Source organism: Lithobates pipiens, unplaced genomic scaffold (genome assembly GCF_037356315.1).
Source record: "Lithobates pipiens isolate NorthernLeopardFrog02 unplaced genomic scaffold, aLitPip1_a1.2 Scaffold_18, whole genome shotgun sequence".
In the NCBI taxonomy this organism is placed as follows: domain Eukaryota; kingdom Metazoa; phylum Chordata; class Amphibia; order Anura; family Ranidae; genus Lithobates; species Lithobates pipiens.
In genome coordinates, this window is record NW_027507758.1 from 627373308 (window position 1) to 627401054 (window position 27747).

The following is a 27747-nucleotide window of genomic DNA, read 5'->3' on the forward strand; positions in this document are numbered from 1 at the left end:
GTAATTTCACCTGAAAAGGGGCTATATAGAGGGAGCTTCCTGTCTATTGGTTGCCAGTGTCCATTCACCTATAGGTGGCATATAACCCACATAGTAATTGCTATGGCTGCTCTGTGTCCAGTGATGTATTATAAAGAAAATATCTACCTCAACTCTCTGCTGTCTAGTAGACATAAGGCCTTCTGACCCATTTAGTGGGACTTATGCCGATACAGCGATCCTGGTCAGCTGAGAGAGTACTGTGCACTGGTTTCCCCAGTGATCACCCACCTATCCTGTCAGTGCCCACCACTGTCCCCATCAGGAAAGAGTATCTACATGTTGCCCCAGGTACCTTTTGTGACCAGTCATTGTGTCTACCAGTAGGTGTCTTCTATGCTGTACCAATGCACATCTGGGGTGTTTTGTCTGTGGGGAACAAAACTGCCAAAAGCTTACAACACTTGGAGACTCTCCATGAATACTCTGGATGCATGACTGTGCTGCCCAACATGGACACAGGCACAGGAACTGCAGCACTTCTGATGTCCTTTGGCCATACTGCACAAGAACTAATGCAGCCCAGTGTTCAGAGGTGGGGGGTGTAGAAAGAATCCAGACACTTACCAGTTGTAGACAAAAATCCCCTAGGCCTCCCTGAGCACCACTTTCACTGTGTAGTGCTACGGAGGCCCAGAGTGTAGCTCCATCTAGTGTCCATAATGTGATATTACTACTGCAGTGCCACGCCATTGCCACTAGATCAGGGATCTCAAACTGGCGGCCCTCCAGCTGTTGTGGAATTACAAGTCCCACCATGCTTCTGTCTATGGGAGTCATGCTTGTAACCCTCAGCCTTGCAACGCCTCATGGGAATTGTAGTTCTGCAACAGCTGGAGGGCCACCAGTTTGAGACCCCTGCACTAGATGATCCTAGAAAATCACTAGATTAAATAAAATACAGACAATATTCATCATAGCTGAGCAAAGGTGTGTCAAATGTATTCAACTGTTTTTTTTTTTTTTTTAAACAGACCTCTAAGCCCTTGTACACACGGTCGGAGATTCCGACAACCAAATCCGTTGGATTTTGTCCGAAACCGTTGCATGCACACGGGCGGACAAAGTTGTCGGAAAATCCAACGCGATTACGTTATTTCGTTACGACGGGACTACGGTCACGCTAGTAGCCAATAGCTTTGGTGTAGGAATTTGATCTGAGCATGCGTGGCACTTTGTCCGATCAGAATTCTCTACACGTGATCGGAGTATGTCCGATCGGAGCATTTTGTCCGAAAATTTTACCAACAAGTTGGAAAACTTGGTCTGTCGGATACTCCGATGGAAACAGTCCGATGGAGACCACACACAGTCGGAATATCCGACAAAACGGTCCGATCGGGCACATTCCGTTGGAATCTCCGACCGTGTGTACAAGGGCTAAGTGTTGTGAATACTTACACTACAAAATGTACTCAGCCAATGAAAGGTAATGACTCCATTTTTATTTTTCTCCTGCTATCAATGGGCAGCACGGTACAACACTTCATCCATGTCTTTGGTGATCTCTGATCTCCTTATCAACTGTTTCTTACATGATGAAGATCAGCCATGGAGTATATCTGAGGTGTATATCAGGGTGTGCTTCTTCCCCACATGAGAGCTGTGATGTCCAGCAACATTCATATAGAAGACATTTCCCGCACTCAAGGCACTAATACACCTCAAGGGTTGTGTGGGACCCCTGATGTACAGGAAGACAGGACTTCAGTGAGAAACAATTCCCTCACTCAGGACAGGAAAATGTCTTCTCCCCTGTGTGAGATCTTTGATGTCTGTAAAGATAGGACTTCTGTGAAAAACATTTCCCACACTCAGAACAGAAATATGGCTTCTCCCCTGTGTGAGATCTCTGATGTTTGTAAAGATTAGACTTGTTTGAAAAAGATTTCCCGCACTCAGGACAGGAAGGTGGCTTCTCCCCTGTGTGAGATCTCTGGTGTATTTTAAAATTGGAATTGTCTGAAAAACATTTCCCACACTCAGGACAGGAATACGGCTTCTCCCCCGTGTGAGATCTCTGATGTGTGTGAAGATGGGACTTCATTGAAAAACATTTCCCGCACTCAGGACAGGAATACGGCTTCTCTCCTGTGTGAGATCTTTCATGCACATCTAAATTGGATTTAAAAGGGAAACATTTCCCACACTCAGCACAGGAATACGGCTTCTCCCATTTGTGAGATCTCTGATGTCTGTTAAAACTGGAATTGTCTGAAAAACATTTCCCGCACTCAGGACAGGAATACGGCTTCTCCCCTGTGTGAGAGCTCTGATGTGCATGAAGCCTGGACTTCATTGAAAAACATTTCCTGCACTCAGGACAGGAATATGGTTTCTCCCCTGTGTGAGATCTCTGATGCGTGTGAAGATGGGACTTCATTATAAAACATTTCCCACACTCAGTACAGGAATACAGCTTCTCTCCTGTGTGAGATCTTATATGCACATCAAGACTGGATTTAAAAGGGAAACATTTCCCACACTCAGCACAGGAATACAGTTTCTCCCCTGTGTGAAATTTCTGATGTGTGTTAAAACTGGACTTCACTGAAAAACATTTCCCACACTCAGGACAGGAATACGGGTTTCCCCCTGTGTGAGTTATTTTATGGCTATTAAGTTTGGATTTAGAATAGAAACACTTCCCACACACAGCACAGGAATACGGCTTTTCTCCTGTGTGAGATCTCTGATGTATTGAAAGACTGGACTTCACTGAAAAACATTTCCCACACTCAGGACAGGAATGCGGCTTCTCTCCTGTGTGAGATCTCTGATGTGTGTAAAGATGGCACTTCTGTGAGAAACATTTCCCGCACTCAGGACAGGAATACGGCTTCTCCCCTGTGTGAGATCTTTTATGCACATCAAGATTGGATTTAAAACGGAAACACTTCCCGCACTCGGTACAGGAAAAGCTCTTCTCTGTTGGAAGGACGGCACCGTCCTTCACAGTCTGAGGTTCCTCAGGATAAGAGCAATACGATGGTCCATCTACACTGTGTGGTGCCGGATGGACATTTGAGGTAGTCGGGTTTTCTCCTGGACTATACTGTGTGATGTCCTCATCTTCTACTTTACAGTCTGGAGACAAAGTGAGACAATTCTCTGAGGTTTTCCTCATCTCCCGTCCATCTACTAAAATAGAAATACAAAGATTATTACTAGACATGAGCTGATTGGTTCCCCTAAACCAGGACTCCGCCCACATCAGGCAACTTTGTCTCTGAGGGTCTTACAATTCCCCCCTCAAGGTAACTAGTAAATGGGTCCTCTGATCTCCTACCAGATCATTTCTTTATTCATGGACCTTAGTCAGAGAGTGAGGAAACAACGAGAACTGTCTTTTATAGGAGTGACAGTGATGAGGGGATTATAAGACGAGTGTCCCCTCCCCCTCTATCACTCATTGCCATCTTCCCAACACAAGAAGTCCTGCACTTCCTTATTTAGTCCATGATTTAGTCATGAATAACAGCGGGGCTGAGCCCCACCAGAGGTCAGAGAGTGAGGATGGGGGGAGAACAACCAAGATGAAGACTGGACTGATCCTGAAGACCCCCATCATTGGGTTATTGACTCCTCCCTCATTATCACTTTCTGTTTAAGGTTCCAAAGCTTGAGGATGTTATCCTATTATTATCACCATGTAAAAGTCTGTGCTCCAATCAAATCATCAGATATAAAATGTCTAGTGGTTAGAACATGGGTGTAACAAAAGAGAATACATATTATGTGTATATATAGCAGTGGGTAGAGTATCAGAATGATGTAATGTACAATATAGAGTATATACTGCCAGGGTCAGGAGTATGTAATGTACAATATAAATTATACAGTGTAAGGGTCAGGACCCATAATATTTGTATTCAGTAATCAGTGGAAGATGAAATGTTTACATGAGACAAGTTGCAGAGGTCCCACACCGCTGCCTCCCATCTCCTGAGACTGCACTCAGTGACTTGGGTCTGAGACTATACAGTGAGCAGTATGGGTGGAGGAATGTATTTAGTGTTAATGACCCACCTGTGCTGATCTCTGTAGGAGTGTCCTCCTCTATAAATGTCCCCGTTATTCCATCCTCCTCCATAGAATGCTGATCATCCCCCACAGACCTCTCTTCTTCTTCTGTTTTAACCTCAAATTCTATATATCGATTGGATCAACCACTCTAAATCAAGAAAACGAGAGAGAATATCATCTGTAAAATATAAGCTTTAATGTGACATCATTTAAAAAATCCAACTGTGTTTTATAAACTCCATTCCATTAACCTTGTAACAGTGAGGGATGGTGTGATCTTCCTGTGTGGAATCCCGGGAATACAGAGGACGGGGACATCTCTCTGGTGGGTTCCCATTACCGGATCCATCTGTAGGAAACACACACACTGACTGAATACATTGTTTCTATGTGTTTATCAGATGATGGGGGATCTAGGTGGAGCCTCCGTACTGCTCTCTCCTTTACAATAAAGTCTCCTCTTACCCGGTGATGTGAGGGGCGGCTGATTGTCCATCATGACGTCCTTGTAGAGATCCTTGTGTCCTTCTAAATACTCCCACTCCTCCATGGAGAAATAGACAGTGACATCCTGACACCTTACAGGAACCTGACACACACAATGATACAGTCACCATCCAGACACATCCCTTGTCTGTTACTGGATAATGTCCCAGAATTCCCAGCACCGCTCACCTCTCCTGTCAGCAGCTCCATCATCTTCTTGGTGACTTCTAGAATCTTCTCCATGTTGTGTCTCTCAGGTTTTAGGGAGTCACATGGAGGCACTGTGATGGTCATATGATCACCTGACTTCATAAGAGGAAATCTCTGTATTGAGGAACCAATAGGAATATAATGTTAGAATCCTCCTCACCTCTCCGGTCAGGTCTGTGTTTTATTAATATAGATAAAAGTGATGTCATGTGACCTCCCAGAATCCTCCTCACCTCTCCAGCGAGGTCTGTGCATGGGCGGACTGACAATTGGGTCTATTGGGCCATGGTTCGAGGGCCCCGCCATTGAAGGGGGCCCAGCTGTGCCACCTGCTTTAACTCGCAGGACACCCGCAGCCCCCGGCGACCATCTTTCAGGGCCCACCTAGGCCTCAGCACTGCCTCGAAAGATAAAAGGGGGTGAGCGCCGCTAGATCAAACAGAGTAAGCTCTTCTGCAGGGACCACTGTGATCTGATGTCCCGCCTTCTGTCAGACATCACACTGCGCCAATGCTGGGGAACGTGTGACATCTATCATCGGATGACAGTGGCCGCCAGGTGTCACAGCAGGAGAGACCTGCTCTGTGTGATCCAGCGGCTCTCCTCCCTTAATGTCCATGCACTGGAGAGGCTGCATTAAGGGGCACAGTGAGGCTACTACATTCATGGGCACAGTGAGGCCATAATCATGGGCACAGTGAGGCTACAATCATGGGCACAGTGAGGCTCATTTCATGGGCACAGTGAGGCCACAATCATGGGCACAGTGAAGCTCCTTTCATGGGCACAGTGAAGCTCCTTTCATGGGCACAGTGAGGCCATAATCATGGGCACAGTGAGGCTACAATCATGGGCACAGTGAGGCTCATTTCATGGGCACAGTGAGGCTCCTTTCATGGGCACAGTGAGGCCACAATCATGGGCACAGTGAGGCTACAATCATGGGCACAGTGAGGCTACAATCATGGGCACAGTGAGGCTCCTTTCATGGGCACAGTGAGGCTCCTTTCATGGGCACAGTGAGGCTTCATTCATGGGCACAGTGAGGCTCCTTTCATGGGCACAGTGAGGCTCCTTTCATGGGCACAGTGAGGCCACAATCATGGGCACAGTGAAGCCACAATCATGGGCATAGTGAGGCTACAATCATGGGCACAATGACGCAACAATCATGGGCACAGTGAGGCTGCAATAACGTGCACAGCGAGGCCACAGTCATGGGCACAGTGAGGCTGCATTTATGGGCACAGTGAGGCTGCATTCATGGGCACAGTGAGGCTGCAATCATGGGCACAGTGAGGCTGCATTCATGAGCACTGGTGAGGCTGCACTGATGGGCACTGGCAAGGCTGTATTGAGAGGTACTGGTGAGGCTGCATTGAGGGGCACTTGCAAGGCTGTATTGAGGGGCACTGGTGAGGCTGCGTTGATGGGCACTGGTGAGGATGCATAGATGGGACACTGGTGATTCTGCATTCATGGACACTAGTGAGGCTGCATTAATGGGCACTGTTTAAGGCTGATTTGAGGGGCACTGATAAGGCTGCATTGATGGGGCTCTTTCCAACATAGACTCTGAAATGGACACAGAGAGGACCCACACACAACGTCATTACCTGTTGCACTGCGTGTCTCCGCACACTGGGCCTGCTGCAAACCTTTTAGCTCTACCACCCCGGTGGCCGCTGCCTCCCTCCAAGTCCCACTCTCACCTCGGCAACAATGCCAAAAATGGCAGAAGAGGAGAGGAAACACCAGCCAGCCACAGCAAGGCCAGGGTGCGAGCCAGGCAGCCACCCATGCCGGTGACCCACCAACAGTAGAACCAGCCACCCATGGTGACCTACCCCCACCAGGGAGCCAGCCAGCCACAGAGGATGTGGGAACTACAAGACTCTGGTCCGTCTGCACCTAGAGTATGCTTTCCAGTTCTGGGCACCAGTCCTCAGGAAGGATGTACTGGAAATGGAGCGAGTACAAACAAGGGCAACAAAGCTAATAAAGGGTCTGGAGGATATTAGTTATGAGGAAAGGTTGCGAGCACTGAACTTATTCTCTCTGAAGAAGAGACGCTTGAGAGGGGATATGATTTCAATTTATAAATGCCATACTGGAGACCCCACAATAGGGATACAATTTTTTCGCGAAAGGGAGTTTAACAAGACATGTGGTCACTCATTAAAATTAGAAGAAAAGAGGTTACATAGTTAGTAAGGTTGAATAAAGACACCAGTCCATCCAGTTCAACCTGAGTGAGTGTCTACAATTGTCCCCATCCTTGTACATTGCACACTCACATCGGTCCCTACCCTCAAGGAGCCCACAATCCAAGGTCCCCATTCATATACTAGGGCCAATTTTTGGACAGAAGCCAATTAACCTACCTGCTTGTCTTTAGAGTGTGGGAGGAAACCAGAGTACCCGGAGGAAACCCATGCAGGCACAGGGAGAACATGCAAACTCCAGGCAGGTAGTGTCATGGTTGGTATTCGAACCAGTGACCCTATTTACTTCTAGGTGAGAGTGCTACCCACTACACCACTGTGCCGCCCATTACACCTTAAACTACGTACTGGGTTCTTTAATGTAAGAGTGGCAAGGATGTGGAATTCCCTTCCACAGGTGGTGGTCTCAGCGGGGAGGAGATTAGCACCTGAATAACCACAACATACAAGGATATACAATGCAATACTGACATATAATCACACACATAGGTTGAACTTGAGTCTTTTTTCAACTTCAACTAGTATGTAACAAGCCACATCTACAGCACCCATAGTTAAGGTAAGAGCGCTACACAGCGCCAATTATATTTCTACTTTGTGAGAGGTTGGGGCAGTTGTGAGAGTCATGGAACAAGGAGGGGGTCTCGTGAGGACCAGAGTGAATCTAATGAGACCTGGGGGGGACTCTTTCTAACTCTATAATGGACACTGAAAGGGCATCTGTTAGAGATACCCCCCATCCAGGTCCCATTATACTCTTTTGTAGCCTCTAATGGGACCTGAAGGGGGCCTCTCTCTAATAGATAATCTCTAATGGACACTATTAAAGAAAGACCACCCCCCCTCCAGGTCCCATTAAAAAAAAGGCAGAAGTTGCACTTTGTGCAAAATGTAGGGACGGGGTTAGGGGGGAGGCCATGGGTAGGTCATGGGCAGGGGCTGACAGGGGGCCCTTGCTTTTTTTGGTCTGGGGGCCCTGAGTGTTGTCAGTCTGCCCCTGGGTCTGTTTTATTAATATAAATAAGAGTGATGTCATGTGAACTCCCAGAATCCTCCTCACCTCTCCGGTCAGGTCTGTGTTTTATTAAGAGATAAGAGTGATGTCATGTGACTTCCCAGAATCCCCCTCACCTCTCCGGTCAGGTCTGTGTTTTATTAATAGAGATAAGAGTGATGTCATGTGACCTCCCAGAATCCTCCTCACCTCTCCAGTCAGGTCTGTGTTTTATTAATAGAGATAAGAGTGATGTCATGTGACCTCCCAGAATCCTCCTCACCTCTCCGGTCAGGTCTGTGTTTTATTATTAGTGATAAGAGTGATTCATGTGACCTCCCAGAATCCTCCTCACCTATCCGGTCAGGTCTGTGTTTTATTAATAGAAATAAGAGTGATGTCATGTGATCTCCCAGAATCCTCCTCACCTCTCCAGTCAGGTCTGTGTTTTATTAATAGAGATAAGAGTGATGTCATGTGACCTCCCAGAATCCTCCTCACCTCTCCGGTCAGCAGGTAGATGATCTCCAGGGTGAGGTTTAGTATCTGCTCAGTCATGAGACTCCGGTCCTCCTCCATCCTCATTGGTGCCATCATTTGATCTATACAGGTCTCCTTGTAGATGGATAACTTTGGGAAATGAAAGTAAGAATTATTTGGATGGTATTGGTCACACAATAATAGGATGTGGATGTGAGGGGGGTAATAGGAGGGTTGCTGTACATTTAAGGATGACTGCCCCCTATGGGAACATATTTATTATTACTATACAGGATTTATATAGAGCCAACAATTTGCAGTGCTTTACAACATGAGGAGGACAGGCAGTACAATTACAATACAATTCAATACAGGAGAAATCAGAGGACCCTGCTTGTTACAGATTACAATCTAGGCGGGAGGGTCATGTGATACAAAAAGTAATAACTGTGAGGGGATGGGCTGATGGAGAAAATAAAAGTACAGTTGTTAGTTGGGGGCAGGATAGGCTTCTCTGCAGAGATGAGTTTTCAGTGATCATATAAAAGCAATCACAGTAGAAGATAGTCGGACAGATTGGGGTAGGGAGTTTCATAGGATATGAGAGGCTCAGGAGAAATCCTGGAGGGGAGCATGGGAGGAGGTTACAAGGGCGCTAGGGAGCAGGAGGTCTTGGGAGGAACAAAGAGAACAATTTGGTTGGTATTTTGAGACTAGGTTAGTGATATAGGTGGGAGTTGAGTTATGGATGGCTTTGTAAGTTATTGTTAGTTTGTTAGTACTTTGAATTTTATTTGTTGGGTGAGTGGAAGCCAGTGGAGGGATTGACAGAGAGGGGTAGGATACACCGAGCAATTTGTAAGGTGGATGAGTCAGGCAGCAGCATTCATGATGGACTGAAGGGGGGAGCCTATGTAAGGGTAAGCCAATGAGTAGGGAGTTGCAGGTGACCAGGGAGTGAATTAGAAGCTTTGTGGTGTCATTGGTTAGAAAGGGGTGTTTCTTAGTAATGTTGCAGAGGTTGACGCGGCAAGCTGTGGACATTCAATGGATATGGGACCTAGGACCTTGGCACGCGGGGACAGGTTTATATATGAGCCATTGATTTTGACAGAGAAATAAGGGGAAGAGGCACATGAGGGAGGTGATATTATGAGCTGATATTATAGGTTGAGTTTGAGGAAGTGGTGTGGCATTGAGACTGTCTGTTAGTAAATTGGTGATGCGTGAGGAGACTGATGCTGTGAGATAAGAGGTAGAGAGATAGATTTGAGTGTCATCAGTGTAGAAATTATAATGAAAGCCATGGAAGGCAATCAACTGACCCAGGGAGAAGGGTGTAGACTAAGAATTGGGGAGGTCCAAGAACAGAACCTTGGGAAACCCCAACAGAGAAAGGAAGAGGAGAGGGAGTAGAATTGTAAGTGACACCAAAGGTGCGGTGGGATAGGTAGGATGAGAACCAGTGAAAAGTACAGTCATGGAGACCAAAGGAGTGGAGTTTTTTGAGGAGGAGGGGGTGGTCCACTGTATCAAAGGGAGAAGAGAGGTCCATGAGTAGGAGTACATAATTGTTTCCATTGGTTTTAGCTTTCTCTGTACAGAGAGCAGTTTCTGTGGAGTGTTGGGGGTGAAATCTAGACTGAAGGGGGATCAAGAAGCTTGTTCTCAGTCAGATGGTCACTCAGTCAGTTGTAGACCAGAAGTTCAAGGAGTCAAGGAGGAAAGGTGGAGTAAGGAGATGTGGCATAGGTTGTTAAGATTAGTGGGGTCCAGTGAGGGCTTTTTAAGGATGGAGGTGACTAGCGCATGTTGGGGAAGATGCCAGAAGAGAAGGAGACAGGGAGAGAGTGAAACGCATAAGTTGGTGATCAGAGAGTGGGAGAGGATTGTGTAGTGATGTAGTCGTGGGATGATGACTATTAATGGATAATTATAATGTGAGCCATTTCCCGCAGCAATCGGTTCTTCCAGAAAATGCATTTATTGACTCAACAGATGACCAAATCCAACAGAGGTATAGACAAGGTACATGATGACCGGATATTCATGCAACATTCAGACACCTTCAGAGAACCCAGTTTCTCCTGTCACATTTTAGCCAAACAGGGCCTTCCCTCATACATATTTTCTTCCCATGGGTCATAAAGAATTCTGTTAGACCTTTGATCTGCTTCTGTCCTTCAGAGTGGCAGATAATAACCCTAATGCGGGAATAGACGCAGTCATAAAACTACCACTTGGGTTGACCCTTGAGGTGATCTTTTATTGTTTCCATTAGTTTTAGCTTACTTTGTAAGGAGAGCAGTTTCTGTGGAGTGTTGAGGGTGAAATCTAGACTGAAGGGGATCAAGAAGCTTGTTCTTCTTCATAGCACAGAGTCATTATCTGTCCCTTTGTTCTGCCTTCTAAGTAACAGATGATGACCCCTAGCTATGGACAGCTGCAGTCATAACATAGCACAGAGTCACCATCTGTCCCAATTCTGAAAAAATTCTGGCCTGGTCAATATCTCAATACTGTATGCGTACGTATATGCATACATAGATATATTATACACACACATATAAAATGCACTAAATATTGTTGGTGAGGTTGCATGGAGTTCATAGATAGGAGAATACAAGGTCAAGGGTGTTACCATCGGAGTGAGTAGAAGCCTGTATTCATTGCTTCAGGTCAAATGAGGAGGTTAGACTGAGAAGTTTAGAAGTAGCAGGAGTATTATCATTAACAGGGATGTTGAAGTCACTGAGAATGATTGTGGGGATTTCAGAACAGAGAAATGGGAGGAAAATAGGCAAATACAATGTGCCTTTGAAGAGGACAGTGTCAGAGAGGGGGGTGGGTGAAGTTCCTGATAGGTGCTGTGTGGGGCTAGAAGGATTCCCACTCTGCCTCCCTTCTAGGGGTGCAACGGATCGTCACCAATCTGTAATCCGAATGGGTCACCCCGCTCGGATCGGCACATGCCGCGATCCGTGGTCTTTGCCTTAGGAATGGCCACGGCTTCGGCCTAGTTCCGGAGCGGCGGCCATCTTGATGCACCCGTCGGCGTTTACAATGTGATCGCTCCGTCAAATCACGGAGCGATCACCTGTAAACAAACCGGCGTCATGATGACGCCAGTTCCTCTCTCCCCTCTCTGTACAGTGGAGGAGAGAGATCGGATGGCAGCAGCACTGTGGGCTGCATCTGTAGTGCCCACAGCGCTGCTCTGTGACAATTGCAGTCACAGCCATCCCTCCATATTCTGCCAATACCCTGCCAATACTCTGCAATACTGTGCCAATATTCTGCAATACCCTGCCAATACTCTGCAATACCCTGCCAATACTCTGCAATACCCTGCCAACACCCTGCAAATACTCGGGAATACCCAGCCATACTCGGCCATACCCAGCCATGCTCAGCCAATATTACAGTGGGGAGATTGTGGATATTACATTGGGGAGATGTATATTACAGGGGGGGAGATTGTGGATATTACAGTGGGGACTATATGGTGGTGGAATTTTCAAAGGTTTTTGCAAATTCAAGTATTATTTGCTGATCCGAAAAATGATCCGATCCGTGACTCTGATCCGAGGAACGATCCGATCCGTGAGTTTTTTGATCCGTTGCACCCCTACTCCCTTCTGTCCACTGGGTCTGAGGCAGTGAGTCCAGAGAAGGCCACCATGGGAGAAGGAAGCAGAAGAAGCAGTGTCGGATTTATGAAGCCAGGTTTTCGGGAATGGCAAGTAGGTTAAAGAAATTTGTGATAAAGAGGTAAAGGAGGGAGGTGAGTTTGTTACAGGCAGAGCGGGGCATTCCAGAGGGCACAGGAGAAGAGGAGGCTGGTTTTGGGAAGTTCTGTTGATTGAGTCTGCTGCTAGAGGGTGTATGGTGATGGGAGCGTTGGGCACAGTTAAATGATGGAGGACCAGAGTTTGGGGATATGTCACTAGAGTTTAGGAGAAGCAGAAGGGTGAGAGAGGTAATGTGGGAGTGTGTATATAACGGGACACGCCCCAGCATCCTGGATGTTTTATCAGCATGTAGGTGTAGAAGTAGCAGGAGTTGGTGAATGCAGTAATAGGACAGAAAGGAGGGTGATATATAAGCTGTGGGGTGGAGAAAGGGGGTGAAGGAAAGAGAGTTTAACCACTTGCTTACTGGGCACTTAAACCCCCCTCAGTCCCAGACCAATTTTCAGCTTTCAGCGCTGATGCACTTTGAATGACAATTGCGCGGGCATACAACACTGTACCCAAATGAAATTTTTATCATTTTTTTCCCACAAATAGAGCTTTCTTTTGGTGGCATTTAGTTACAGCTCGGAGTTTTATTTTTTGCTAAACAAACAAAAAAAGATGCAAAAAAAAAAAAATCATGTTTTAATAGTTTGTTATAAAATTTTGCAAACGGGTCATTTTTCTCCTTCATTGAAGTGCGCTGATTAGGCGGCACTGATGGCTGCATTGGTGGGCACTGATGGGCTGCATTGGTGGGCACTGATGGGCTGCATTGGTGGGCACTGATGGGCTGCACTGGTGGGCACTGATAGGCATAGTTAAGGCGGCACTAATAGGCACAGATAAGGCGGCACCGATGGGCACAGATAAGGCGGCACTGATGGGCAAAGATGGGCACAGATAAGATGGCATGGATGGGTGGCACGGATAAGTGGCACGGATGGGTGGCACGGATGGGCACTGATAGGTACCACTGATAGACGGGACTGATGGGCACTGATAGGTGGCACTGCTGGGCGGCACTGCTGGGCGGCACTGGGTCGCAGCACCTTTGAGGCAGATTGTGGGCACTGTGGGTGGCACTGTTGGTGGCACTGCTGGATGGCACTGTGGGTGGCACTGTAGGTGGCACTGTGGGCACTATGGGCACTGATGGGGGGCACTTACTTTTATTCAGGATGGCACGGCGGTGGGCAGGTGGGCACTGGCAGGGGGCAGGTGGTCAGCTGTATTGCTGGCCGTGATTGGGACTGATGTCCCGATCATGGCCGCCGGTGATCGGCTTTTTTTTTCTCTCCTCGCGCTGTCAGCACGAGGAGGAATAATAGCCGATTACCGGCTCCGTTCTATCACATGATCAGCTGTCATTGGCTGACAGCTGATCACGTGATAAGGGGTCGGGATCGACCCCTTGCACGGATCGGTGATCAGGCGAGTCTCACGGACTCGCCGATCACAGAGCGCGCCGCGCGCGCCCCTCAGGGGGCGCGCAGGCCGCTCGTATCCGGGACGACGTCAATAGACGTAGTCCCGGAAATGTAGGTCCGCGCTGTTGCCGTCATTTGGCAATAGCGCGGATCTGAAGTGGTTAAGGAAAGAGGAAACTGCCAGAAGGAGTGGTAGAGAGTGCATGTTACAGAGTGGAAGGACAGAGGAATAAAGAGAGAGGGTCACCTGCAGACTGTTTGGTGCTTTTCAGTGCAGTTTGCCATGTATGTTCACTTTGTGCAATCACTGAAGCAAAGAACCCCAGCAACATGCTGACCCCATAAGGGTGCTCCAGTTTAATACTGTTAAGGGTGAGGGTGGTTGTTAACCACTTGCTTACTGGGCACTTAAACCCCCCTCAGTCCCAGACCAATTTTCAGCTTTCAGCGCTGATGCACTTTGAATGACAATTGCGCGGGCATACAACACTGTACCCAAATGAAATTTTTATCATTTTTTTCCCACAAATAGAGCTTTCTTTTGGTGGTATTTAATTACAGCTCGGAGTTTTATTTTTTGCTAAACAAACAAAAAAAAATGCAAAAAATAAATAAAATCATGTTTAATAGTTTGTTATAAAATTTTGCAAACAGGTCATTTTTCTCCTTCATTGAAGTGCGCTGATGAGGCGGCACTGATAGGCTGCACTGGTGGGCACTGATGGGCTGCATTGGTGGGCACTGATAGGCTGCACTGGTGGGCACTGATAGGCTGCACTGGTGGGCACTGATAGGCATAGTTAAGGCGGCACCGATGGGCACAGATAAGGCGGCACTGATGGGCAAAGATGGGCACAGATAAGATGGCATGGATGGGTGGCACAGATGGGTGGCACGGATGGGTGGCATGGATGGGCACTGATAGGTACCACTGATAGATGGGACTGATGGGCACTTATAGGTGGCACTGATAGGTGGCTCTGATAGGTGGCACTGCTGGACACTGATGGGCGGCACTGCTGGGCACTGGTAGATGACACTGATGGGCACGGATATGTGGCACTGGGGTGCAGCACCTTTGTTGAGGCAGATTGTGGGCACTGCTGGGTGGCACTGTGGGCACTGCTGGGTGGCACTGACGGGGGGCACTAATTTTTTATTATGTGTAGTTATGAGGGGGCAGGTGGGCACTGGCAGGGCTGGCCGTGATCGGCTTTTTTTTTTCTCCTCGCGCTGTCAGCGCGAGGAGTAATAATAGCCGATTACCGACTCCGTTATATCACATGATCAGCTGTCATTGGCTGACAGCTGATCACGTAATAAGGGTCGGGATCGACCCCTTGCACGGATCGGTGATCAGGCGAGTCTCGCAGACTCGCCGATCACAGAGTGCGCCGCGCGCGCACGGGACTACGTCTATTGACGTCGTCCCGGAAAAGGAGATCCGCGCTGTAGCTGTCATTTGGCTATAGCGCGGATCTCAAGTGGTTAATTAATTAATCATGGGTTAATATGGCTAAAAATTAGAGCAAACCTTTCACAAGTCCGATCAGCAAGAGGGCAGAGTTGTAAAGAGAAGATCAGCACATAACGTAGGTAAGACACTACAAAGCAAAACAAAATCATAAAGATGCAGACAGGGCAAGAGATGGTGAAGGCAACACCATTGAAAAATGCACACAGACACAGTGAAAGCAAAGTCAGTTTTCAGTTATGGGTGGATGTGAATCAGGTGGGACATACCTGTGGAGGGACAGAGAAGAATCCTTCAGGATGAGGCAGAGATTAACGTGCACATCACTTGTATAGTCACTTAGAGAAAGAATCACTAAAGGAAAGAATCCCAGCAACGTCCCCACCCCCCCCAGCAAAGTACCCCTCTGCAAAGATTGGATTGGATAGCAGGAGGAGCTGCTGGTAGAGTAGAGCAGTGTTTCTCAACTCCAGTCCTCAAGGCGCCCTAACAGGTCATGTTTTCAGGATTTCCCTCAGACGAGTTGGCTGTGGTAATTACTAAGGTGGTGAAACTGATCAAATCACCTGTGCAAAGTAATGGAAAGCCTGAAAACATGACCTGTTGGGGCGCCTTGAGGACTGGAGTTGAGAAACACTGGAGTAGAGAGCTGTGGGGGAAGAGTCTGTTCTCTTCCATCCAATGGCAGCCCAGTGTGGGTAGGAGGACAGAAGAGGGAGATGTTTGCTCTCTTGGTGGCTAAAGGCACTTTCACACTGCCAGCGCCCAGGCGTCAGCAGTAAAGGGCCGCAAATTTTTAGCGATGCTTTAACGTAGTTTTAGCAGCGCTATTTGGACACTAGCGGGGCACTGTTAAAGTGGATGGCCACCCTAAAAAAAGAAAAAAGATCATTAATATTCTTAAAAAAATAGAAAAATTAAACATTTGAAAAAAAAATTTTTTTTTTACTTTGTCAGAAATCCCTGTTGCTAGGCAGTCTTCCTAATCTGCCTTCTTCCTGCTCCTCGGTGATCTTCGTCTTCTCTCCTCGTCGCGTTGTCTTCTGGCTAATGGAGCGCGCTGTGTTCTGGGAACTGTGTGTTCCCTAACACAGTGCGTCCCATTCGCAAAGCGCTGCACGACTCGCGCATGCGCAGTAGGAAACGGGCAGTGAAGCCGCAAGGATCCACTGCCTGTTTCCCTTAGTGAGGATGGCAGCGCTGGGACCCGAGAGCCGAGGGACATGTTGGCCTCGGCGGCCGACATCGCGGGCGCCCTGGAAAGCTAAGTCTCCTTATTAAAAGTGAGCAGCTACTTTTTTTTTTTCAGCTGAAACACAGCTTTAACGCCCGCTAGCAGCTGAAAAAGGGTTAAAACCTCCCGAAAAACGTCACCGCAGCGGTGCTTTGCCGGCCGTTCGGCGGCGTTGCCCATTGATTTCAATGGGCAGGGGGCTCTTTAGGAGCGGTTTATTCACCGCTCCTACAGCGCTGCAAAGAAGCTGCTTGCAGGACTTTTTGTGGCGCCCTGCCAGCGCAGCGCCCCAGTGTGAAGGCACTCGGGCTTTCACATTGGGATTGCAGCTGAGGCTTTTTTTCAGGCGCTATTTTTAGCACTAAAGTGCCTGAAAATGGCCTCCAGTGTGAAAGGGGTCTTAGTGCTTTGTAGAATTCAGGACACAGAGTGGCAGTGGATTCCTGGATTCTTGAATTCCAGCACCGGGCCCTGCCAGAGCCTGTGTCATGGGAAGGTATTGGACTGTCCGCCCATTAAGAAATACTGCTAAAACAGACCAGAGGTTAGAAAAGTAAGTGCAGGTGAGGTGGGAGGACCATCAGAAACCAACAACCCCTATGAGCCCTAAACCCCCTCTTACCTCAGAGCCTTAAAGCCTGACTACCCTCTCAGAGACCTCCACAGACCTTCAGCCCTACTAACCTCCCAGAGTTGTTCAGCCCTATCACTTACTAGGAGGCCCCCAAAGTCCTTCAGCTACACTTCCTCCTCAGGGGTCCCAGAGTCCTTCAAATGCAGTACACCCTCAGAGCCTCCCGGAGTCCTTTAGTCCCACTACCTCCTCAGAGACTCCTCGGCTCCCCTACTTCCCTCAGTATTTTCCTCCCCCTGACACCAATGATGGAACATGTTCTTCATGGCAGGCCGGGGAATGTTTTCTTCCTCCTGACCAGCAATGTAAGGGGCTCTATTCTCCATACTCCTGACCCCTGCACTCCATCGTTGTGTTGGCTGCATATTGTAATGATTGACCATTTTCTGCCTGTGTAGTGTAATTTGTAGGCCATGTATGGTCAGGATGGTCGTTGTCTTGTTTCTTTATAGTCAGTGATGTTTGTTTAGAGGAACATATTACTGGTATTTATCTCCAAAATGAGGAGAATGTTCCAACCACCGTAAGTGGGGGAAATGTTCTGCCCCTGAAGGGGTTAATCTAGGTTTCCACACTATATATGTGTGTATCATCCTCTGCTGGAGATAAAAGACATCACAGTGACTATGGAGGAAGAGGACGGACATGACAGGGGGGATTACTGGGTGTAAATAGAAAATAAGATCTTATTACCTCCTCTGCTGCCACTTCCAGCAAAGTCACCTTTGTACTTATTGATCACTTCCTGTGTGTACCTGACATAATTTCCTGTCTGTAATCCATAGAGACTTCCTGTCTGGGTAGAAGCAAGATCACCATCTTGTGGCGTTCAAAGGAACTGCAGCACCAGGAAACATCTCATAATAACCATTGCCGTATAATACGGTATGTATTTTACAGGGCTAAGTTAAAGAGGAAGTAAACCCTGATGAGTTTACTTCCTCTTTCATTCCCTGCAAAAGGTAAAGCATAATGGACTACTATGCATCACTTACCTGACACAGGAGCCAGCGATGTCACCGCTGTCCCCTGTAGTCCGGTGCATCCATCTTCTCGGTGGGGTCTCGCAGCTCCGCCGCTGTCATTCGGCAAAGCCGCGATGACGTCACTCCCGCGCATGCGCACGGGAGTCGACACGCGTGGCGTCTCCATTGTTGACGGTGCCGCGCTCAGTGCGAATGCGCCGTAGACAGCGGTGCCTGTCTTCGGTAAAATATCTCCTAAACCGTATAGGTTTAGGAGATATTTCTTGGACCTACAGGTAAGCCTTAATCTAGGCTTACCTGTAGGTCAAAGTGTGTTGTAAGGGTTTACAACCGCTTTAAAGCGGTAGTAAACCCAGTTTCAAAAAACACTCACATTCCTGGCATGCCGGAAATGCTAACTTTCACATTGGCTGTGCTCTCAACCAAACTTTCAATGGCTGGTTTCATAACTGATCACATGTGCAGCATTATGGCAGTTGAAGAATCATTAGAGGCCAAGATGGCAGCTTCCTTGACTGAAAACAATAGAAGGGTTTACTTCCACTTTAAAAACAAAAAGGTATAAAACAGAAGAGAAAGGGGAGAAGCGGAATGTTGGGACTTTGTGTTAAGCACTGTGAAACAAACAAAAAAGACAAAGACAAGTGGGACTTTGTATGAGGCATGCACCCTGGAGATAACATGGTGATAGTGAATATGACAGGTACCCAAAATAATACACAAAGAGAACCAAAAAAGCTGCATATAAACATCACATGACATCAATTGGCACTAGAAGGTTTAATTGTAAAAAAAAAAAAAATAACAAACATATTATCATAGTTCATATTATAAATATTATAAAAACCCAAATTCATCAGACAGAGGTCTCTAATATTGTAAAAGATGTAATCAACAACATGATCAATTCATACTGTAAATGCTGTAAACAACAAATTCATTCAGGGCAAATCTCTATGACAACTAATTATATTCCAATTCAATTACATATAAACCAATTGATATATAGAGTCATGTTTAAACTTTATAATTGTAAATATAGGGAGGCAACTATTTGGCTCACAATCCCATAGTAAAACAACGAATTGGTTCATATTGTAAACCCTTGTAAGTAGTCACATTCACCACGGCGTGTCTCCATAGTAAATAGTTCCAATCATAGTTGGTTGGTACAGTCCAGCTGATATATAGAATAAATAGAAGATGACAATATAAAGTAGAGGGGAGAGCACTTATTGGCTCATAATGTAAAAAGGGAAGCATCTATTGGCTCGACGCGTTTTGTGGCGACTGCCACTCTTCAGGAGCAGGTATGAAGTGGGTGTCTATAAATATTAAGAAACAATGCGTTGGACAAATTATATCTTATATGCAATAGATCTATTAGGGGAGAGAGGAGGGAAAGGGAAAAGAAGGGGAAAGAGGGATAAAACCCACTTTTCCAAAACTACTTACAGGTGATCCTATATGTTGGGGCATAAACATGGCGGACTGGAAACCGGACGAAAGGACATCAGCCCCCCGGGAGCTGAGGTGGACTGCCCAGACACACAGCAATGGAATTCCAGTAACAAACACTAGTCCCCACAGGTATGCCCCCCTTATTATAAGAGTTAGTGTGATCCATGTGGTGATCATCATCTGAGAAAGGAGGGTATATAAATATTAAGGTATACTAGCAGTGAGTGGACGATTTGTGCATGAGATATGATAGCTGATAAAGCTTGTGAGAGTATAAATTATGACGTGAGAAATGATAAATCATAATTGAAAATTAAAATGAGTGCATAATGCTAATAACAATGTAAATGTGACATGAAAAAACAGCAAAAAGTGTATAGATGAGACTATAAAAAATTACCTAGGATAAGACTGTGAGCGAGGGTAGTCCAAGATTGTGTGGAGACCATGGAGGTAACAGCCATATGGGGGCCAGGAATGGCCCAGAGGGAGTATATATACTCAAGTGTAGCCGTGGGTGTCCACCAACGCCACGCTGGCATCCAATGGAGACAGAGGCGCCAGACAGCACACCACCAGAACCAAATGAATAATTTAGAATATTTTATGTAATGGTGCACATGGACGCAGGTGGGACAATAAATGACATATAACAAATAAAATAAAATAAATATATATGCACACACATGTGTTCCTACATAGTACATGATATATATTAAAAATTGATTTCAATGGACATGAGCGATCAAGGAGTGGTGTATACACCGCTCCTTCACCACTCCAAAGATGCTGCTGGCAGGATTTTTTTGAGCGTCCTGCCAACGCAGCGCTTCAGTGTGAAAGCTTTCACATTGGAGACACAGCAGCGGCTGTTTCAGGGTGCTTTGCGAGTGCTATTTTTAGCACTCTAGTGCCTGCAAAGCGCCCCCCCCCCAGTGTAAAAGGGGTCTTCGTGTTGTTGTGGCTTGATCTAGGGTAACACTGCTAGGTAAGTTAACTGAGTGCACTATCAATGGTGACTCTGATGCTCTCTGTCAGTGTTATTGTGTGCTATGGAACTACAGAATGTTTATAATTATCTTTACTTTTTAGACATGTAGCGCCGGTACTCCTGATGAGTACCCGCTATTTCTGTAAATTTAGTTTTTGCCCAAAACTATAGTTGAGTTTTGGGGTTATTTGTTCTAAATTGTGCTTTGGCATCAGTTTGGCTGGGCTGTTTTGAGGTTCTGCCTGGTCATAGGTGGGGTTCGCACCTGTGAGAGGCATTAGAACACAGTCTGGTTGGACGCATTGGGTACCAATCTCTCTCTCTGAGCCAATCAGTGGGCGCTATGTCTCGCTGTGTATTCCGAGAGAGGGTACTTAAGGTGCTGAAGTCACGTGATTCTGGGTTCCGGTCCAGAAGTTGTTGCTGACTCTGTGGTCCTGGTCCTCCTGACCAGCCCCCGGGGGCCCTCGTGGCCTGGAGCGCGGATCCATCCATTTCCAAGCCTCAGAACTGACTAGTCCGAGGTGCAGTAACTGGAAGGAGGATTCTAAGGTGTTCCGGTGCCGTCTCGGGTTTGGAGAGGGACAGCAACTCTACATGCAACCAGGGGAGGACTCTTCAGTAAGAGGGCCACGCATGGGGCTGGCCGATCGGTATGAGCCTGGAAGCTGAGCTGCCATGGACATTGATTGAATACATATTTCTTAAGGTATCGCCGGACCGGCTGCAAGATATTGGTACAGTAAGAAAAGTTCCTACCTCTATCCTTCCGTTTGCAACTACGTTTTTCTGATAGAGAGACTTTGATAGAGAGACGTCTGATAGAGAGACTTTGCAAAGCTAGAATCACTTGTTGGCTGCTAAATCCAAGGTCAAGGATTTATCCAACAGTTAAAGAATACAGTTGCGAGTGGCTATTCCCTGGATTATATACAGAGAGACTTTTATTGAAGTTAGCAGTTCCAAGCACCTGTGCTAAAATTTACCCTCATACCCTCTATTCCCAACAAAGAGACTGAGTTTGTTCAACAGTTTTATGCAAATAAAAATCCTAAAAAGGAACTCAAGTGTCGGTCTCCACAGTTACTGGTTCATCAACCCTGGGAACCCCTAGACAAGAATAACGAGTGACGAGCTGGTGGAGGTAATCGGTAAACCCATAAAAATTCAGCCGCTCTTTCGGGGGTCAGTCCTACAGACATTTTTGCTGATACTGCCTCCGGTGAATGTTGATTATATCTGTGCTGTGCATTCTCATGGTAACTGATGTTAATCCTCACACTGGTCTATTGGTAAATCCGTATTGGAATGCTGTTCATAATTTGAACAGCTATTCTAACTTTCATTCAGCTGATTGGTGGTTAACTTTCTGACAATATATTATGACTTTATCTCAGACGATTCACTGTTTGATCTGTGGAAGAGATCTATGGTCCCAATAAGCCACTTCACCACTTACTTTACCTGTAGACCATTAAGGTATTTGATTTTGCTTGTTACTTTATTCAGTGATCCCTATGGTTAGATAGAATATGTTACATCTGACATACCCTTCATTTTATGCTTGTTATACTTTTATATAGGAGTTGGTTGGATAACAAGCTAAATAGATAAAACACGACATACTGGTTATTAACCCTTATCCTGGTGTAGTGACTCTGGGGATTCTTCTGCCAAGTAGTGTATTATCGCTGACTGGAAGTTATTATTACTATACTTATTTTCTTTCTGTCCCTTTCATGGAAGGGGGGGGGGGGCATTTCGATTTATTGGCTGATTGATCTTGGGAGGCTATCGCTAATCCAGACGCTCTTGGACAGCACATGGCATGTTACATGTATGAGTGTCCTCTGACATGTGAGTGGTACTTGTATTACACTGTTCTCCATATTATATGTGGGGGCGATATTATTAAATGTTTTTCTGCATTTTAGATCCATTGCTCAAACATTATGTTTCCCTCCTTTGTCTACCATACAGAATCCCTCTGCTTACAGTCAAGGAATGAAGGTCCTGAGGAAGCATAAAGCGAAACGTCAACCTCCCTGACCTAGCAGAAATAGGGATCTAATATGTTTTACATACACTATGTGGTTATATCAATGAGAGCTCATATTTTCTTGCTTTTAAGTGTAAACATCTTTTTCTTGTAATTTGTTTGTAATAAATTGTATTTTATAAGATTATGTAATGTTCCTTTTTTGGTACTGTTAAAGTCCGCTCCAATGGTTAGTTATTATGTCATTTATTGTCCCACATGCATCCATGTGCATCATTAAATAATATATACTAATTGATTCATTTGGTTCTGGTGGTGTGCTTCACACAAAGTCCCAACATACCCCCATTCCCCTTCCCCCTTCTCTCTTCTACTGTATATGATTTAGAGATGGAGACACACATACTCTATAGCAGTCATTGTCTCTGTGACGGATCCAATCCCACACTCCGATTGACTGCTTGTGGTCAGTGAGCACCGTAAAAGATCGTCCGTAGAGATAAGGTTGGAATTTCTTGAGAGCCCACACCAGAGCCAAACACTCCTTCTCCACGGCTGCATAACCGACTTCCCTGGGTAGCAGTTTCCGACTGATGTAGGCCACTGGGTGCTCACTGTCATGAGGTCCTACTTGGCTTAGTACTGCCCCCAGCCCAGATGTAGAGGCATCTGTGTGGACACAAAAACGTTTGGTTGGGTCAGGGGCAGCTAGAACAGGAGCTGAAGTTAGTGCATTCTTTAAATGTTGGAAGGCAGCTTCACACTCGGGGGACCACAGTACCTGTCGGGGAAGGTGCTTCTTAGTCAGGTCTGTCAGGGGCTTAGCGATGGAACTATATTGCGGGACAAAATTCCTCCCAGTTGTGCCGAGGAACGCCAGGACCTGGGTTTTAGTACGGGGGGTCGGCCACTTGGCAACGGCCTCAATCTTAGCAGGCTCGGGTCGTTGTTGTCCACTGCCTACTCGATGTCCAAGGTACTGTACCTCGGACCTCCCTATGCTGCATTTCTCCGGCTTAAAGATTAGTCCTGCAGCCTTGATGCGGTCTAACACGACACCCAGGTGAACCAGATGGTCCTCCCAGGTATCACTGTAGATTGCAATGTCGTCCAGATATGCACAAGCATAGTCCTGGAGGCCATCGAGGAGTTGGTCTACCATCCTCTGGAAAGTCGCTGGTGCATTCTTCATCCCAAATGGCATTACTTTAGACTGGTATAGGCCAAATGGGGTAATGAACGCCGATTTTGGAATAGATTCCGCATCCAGAGGAATTTGCCAGTACCCTTTGCATAGGTCGAGGGTTGTCAGGAATTTTCCCAGACAATGCGATCTAACAGATCATCCACCAGGGGCATAGGGTAAGCATCAGTGGTGGTGCGCTCATTTAATCTGCGGTAGTCTACGCAGAAGCGAGTTGTGCCATCCCTCTTCGGTACAAGGACCATCAGGGAAGCCCAGGGGCTGCTGGATGGCTCAATGACCCAACTCAAGCATCTCCTTAATTTCATGACGCATCCCCTCTCTCACTGTGTCAGGTATCCGGTAAGCCGCCTGTTTTAGTGGCAGTTGTCCCGGGGTTTACACTCAGTGCACTGCCATAGTAGTGTACCCAGGGACTGTGGAGAACATTTCCCTTCTCTGACTAAGGACCTGTCTAGCTTGTTCTCTCTGTGTTGGCCCTAGCTGGTCATCAAGCTTTATCATCTTTATCCCTGCAGTAATCCTATTTAGCTCTGGGAGATCCAGCAGGGGAAGATTCTCAGAATCTTCCACAGCTAGAGTACATACAGCGGCTACCTCTCCTGATCTTTCACAGTATGCTTTCAACATGTTCACATGAAAGGTCCCTCGGACTCTTTCATCCAAACATTTAGCCACTAGGTAGGTTGTGTCACAGAGCTTTGCCACAACCCGGTAAGGTCCCTGCCAAGTGGCCTGTAACTTGTCCTGCTTGGTTGGCCTGAGGGCAAGAACCTTCTGCCCAACCTCCAGAGTGCGGTTCCGAGCAGTATGATCTTACCATCATTTCTGCCGCTTTTGGGCAGCCCGAATGTTCTCTTGGACAGTGGCCATGAGCCCCTTCAGGCTGTCCCTAAACTCAAGAACGTAGGCTATGATAGAGGACCCTTGGGGATCAATTCCCCCTTCCCAGTGGGCTCTGACTAGATCTAGGGGCCCCCTTACTGTATGGAAGGTGGGTAACTCAAACGGGGAGAACCTGGTAGATTCCTGTGGCACCTCCCGATAAGCAAAGAGAAGGTGCGGCAGATATCTCCCCCAATCCCTGTGAGAGGTTGCAAATGTCCTAAGCAGCTGTTTCAGGGTTCCATTGAACCTCTCACACAGTCCGTTGGTCTGGGGGTGATAAGGAGAGCACTGTAGGGGCTTTATCCCACAGAGCCTCCATAACTGCTGAGTGAGCTCAGCAGTGAACTGGGTACCCTGGTCAGAGATGATTTCCCGAGGGAAACTCACCCTGGTAAAGATCCGGAGCAAGGCATCAGCCACGGTTTCTGTGTGAATATTTGCCAGAGGAATGGCCTAATCCACCACAGTTCCCAGAAGGACTAGGTCGGGGCAGTGGTCCAACCAGGTCTATGGCAATGCGGCTAAAGGGTTCATCAATGATCGGTAAAGGGTGTAGGGGAGCTTTCAGTGGGTCCCCATGCTTACCCACCCGCTGGCATGTGTCACAGGTCCGGCAATACTGTCGGACATCCCCTGTAATCCCTGGCCAAAAAAAACGACTGAGTCAGACGGCGGAGGGTCCGGGACATCCCCAGGTGTCCGGCTAAGGGTATATCATGCCCAATGCGCAGCAGGTCATGCCTATATTTCTGTAGCACAACCAACTGCCTCTTGGGTGGATGGGAGGCTGTCTTTCCCTCAGTAACCCGATAGAGTAATCCCTGGACCCACTCTACCCTCTCCCCCTCCAACCCCCCTGGGTCCAATCCTGCTCTTTCCCTATAGCTAGCTAGGGAAGAGTCGCTGAGAGTTGCCTCAGCAAAGTCTTGGGGAGAATCCCCAATTCGGGGTAGGAATAGTTGGGGTAGGACAGTCTAGGTCAGGGGTGACAGGTCTTACCTGGGTCCCATCCTCGAGGGAGCGCACCTCCATCCGGGCTTGCTGGCGGGTGGTAACAGGGCAGCCTTCCGGGATACATCCAAGGAGAAGGCTGAATTTAAACGTCCCAAATCATTTCCCAACAAAACCCCTGCCGGTAAGTTATGCATTATTCCAACTTCCACTTCTTTGGCCCCCAAACCCCAATCAAGGTGAACCCTGGCAGTGGGGACCCACATAACATTTCCCCCGGCCACCCGCACAGCCACAGACCGTCCCGTCTGCTCTACCGGGTTTATCATCCGGGACTGTATCAGGGTAGTAGTAGCTCCCGTGTCCCGCAGTCCCTGGGCAGCCCAACCATTAATCCACACAGCTTGGCGATGGTGCAAATGATTATCCATAGCAGCAGCTTGCACAGGGTCTGCCTCATGTAGAATTCCAATATTCTCCTCACTTGGGTAAGTCACATCTCTCTCTAGACAGTGTGCAGCAGCCCGGGCAGGTCCAAGGGGCTTGTTGCTCCATGCGTCCTGGAAAACGTTCTGCGGACAATATCTCCTAACATGGCCTGCTTGGTTGCATCTGTAGCAGAGGTCCCCTTTCCCTCGTGAAGATGGTAGCTGAGTGGGACCGGAGATCGACGGCTGGTGTGGAGGGGCAACGCTCTGTGGAATGTTGGGGACAGGTCGAGCTGGGGTCTTAGGCTCTGTTTGTACAGTCCGCCTTGAATCCACGTATTGGTCAGCTAGGGTGGCAGCTTCATCTACTGTGACTGGCCGCCAAGCCTTTACCCAGTCTCTAACTTCAGGTGGGGTATGATCGTAGAATTGTTCCAGGAGGATTAGCTGGAGTGTATCTGCCATTGTAACAGCTTGGTGCCCGGTCATCCAACTCTCCGCTGCTCGGGTCATTTGATAAGCCCATTCTGTGTACGGCTCTCTCCCCTTTTGGCAGAGGTTGCGAAACCTCAAACGGTGTGCCTCTGGAGTAATGCCGAAGCGAGCCATTAGTCTTTCTTTTACCCGATCATAGTCCTGGCTGATCTAGTCTGGGACATTATTGTATGCCTCTGCAGCCCTTCCTGTGACCCGACCTGACCAGGAGCGTGACCCAATCTACTTTATTGACACCTTGGAGACCGCATTGCCGCTCAAACATTTGCAGGTAAACATCCATCTTATCTTCCCTGTCTTGAAACATTCGGAAAGCGGCATAGGGTAGCTTTTTTGCCGGCCGCTGGAGATTCCCGGTTGAACATAACTGACGCTCCTTTGTCCCGTTGAAGTTCAGCCATTCGCAGCTGGGACACCTCTCGTAACACTTCACTGATAACCTCCTGCGGGGGGTGAGTACCATACAAGGCCAGTCGCCACTGGACATCACGCTGGAACTCTGTCACCTCTGAGGTATGTGCTGGTGGGTTACTGGCCTGGTCTATCTCCATTAGTTCGGTGATGAGAGTCGCTTTGGATTTGTTGCTGGAGACTTTTCCACGGGCATCCAAGAGATCCTTCAAGGTGCTGCGCTTGAGTCTGGCGTAGTAATGTTCCATCTGCTGTTAGGAGCAGGGGGTCCCGGTGGTGGTTTGGGTGTGCCTAGGCAAGAGGAAGCATCCCACAGCTTGCCACTAATGTGACGGATCCGATCCCACACTCCGATTGAGTGCTTCCGTCAGTATATCCCGCTTCCTCCAATCTGACTATCAGAGAGATATATAATATCATAGCTGCACTGTATACAAGTCTAGCCGAAAATAGCTTGTAGAATCTTGAATGCCTTTATTGGACAGAATCCAGTGCCTTTTATACACATTGTACACAAGGGGTAGATAACGAGGTAGGGCTGCTCATGGATACTCCCCCTCCCCTATAGCAACAACTTAAAAGACAATTACACAATTAACATGTTAATTAAGCTAGCACTTAAGGCAGCCTAGGTGACCAGACAGTCCGTCTCCGGAGGTCAGTGTGATTAGCTCTTTTAAGGATTGTGTATTGTTCAAAATTAACATTCAAGAGAACAGTCTCACAAAAATGTAACAAAAGAAAGATTAATATATCAATACCAAAAAACAGGGTGAATGTGGACAGAAAAGGGTCCTTGCAGCCAGTGTCCGCGACAGTCTCATATAAAGTCCCAACATTTTTATTCAATGAAAGGTATAAAACAGATAACTCTTAACATATATGTTTTTGGTGAGAAAATGCAAAAAGTCCATCATAAAGCCTATAGGGGTGGTGACACCCGTTTACGTAACCAAATGGCCCCGAC

General features: G+C 47.2%; 2 protein-coding genes across 3 annotated transcripts; both read right to left on the reverse strand.

Moving 5' to 3' along the window:
* Window positions 1-1462: 1462 nt before the first annotated feature.
* On the reverse strand, window positions 1463-4413 carry LOC143989691 (uncharacterized). Its single transcript, XM_077489960.1, has 3 exons — window positions 4317-4413; window positions 4069-4213; window positions 1463-3180 (listed from the first exon to the last, which is right to left on the reverse strand). The coding sequence occupies exons 2-3, from the start codon at window positions 4130-4132 to the stop codon at window positions 1766-1768; spliced, it is 1479 nt and encodes a 492-aa protein (XP_077346086.1). The 5' UTR covers window positions 4133-4213; window positions 4317-4413; the 3' UTR covers window positions 1463-1765.
* Window positions 4240-17733, reverse strand: LOC143989873 (gastrula zinc finger protein XlCGF66.1-like). 2 transcript variants are annotated; one of them, XM_077490150.1, is made up of 5 exons: window positions 17660-17733; window positions 8482-8610; window positions 4741-4875; window positions 4531-4654; window positions 4240-4414 (listed from the first exon to the last, which is right to left on the reverse strand). In XM_077490150.1, exons 2-5 carry the CDS (start codon window positions 8575-8577, stop codon window positions 4275-4277), a joined length of 495 nt encoding a protein of 164 aa, XP_077346276.1. In that variant the 5' UTR covers window positions 8578-8610; window positions 17660-17733; the 3' UTR covers window positions 4240-4274. The 2 variants fall into 2 exon arrangements, with proteins under 2 accessions (XP_077346276.1, XP_077346275.1); XM_077490149.1 differs by lacking the exon at window positions 17660-17733 and adding an exon at window positions 15159-15423.
* Window positions 17734-27747: the final 10014 nt, after the last annotated feature.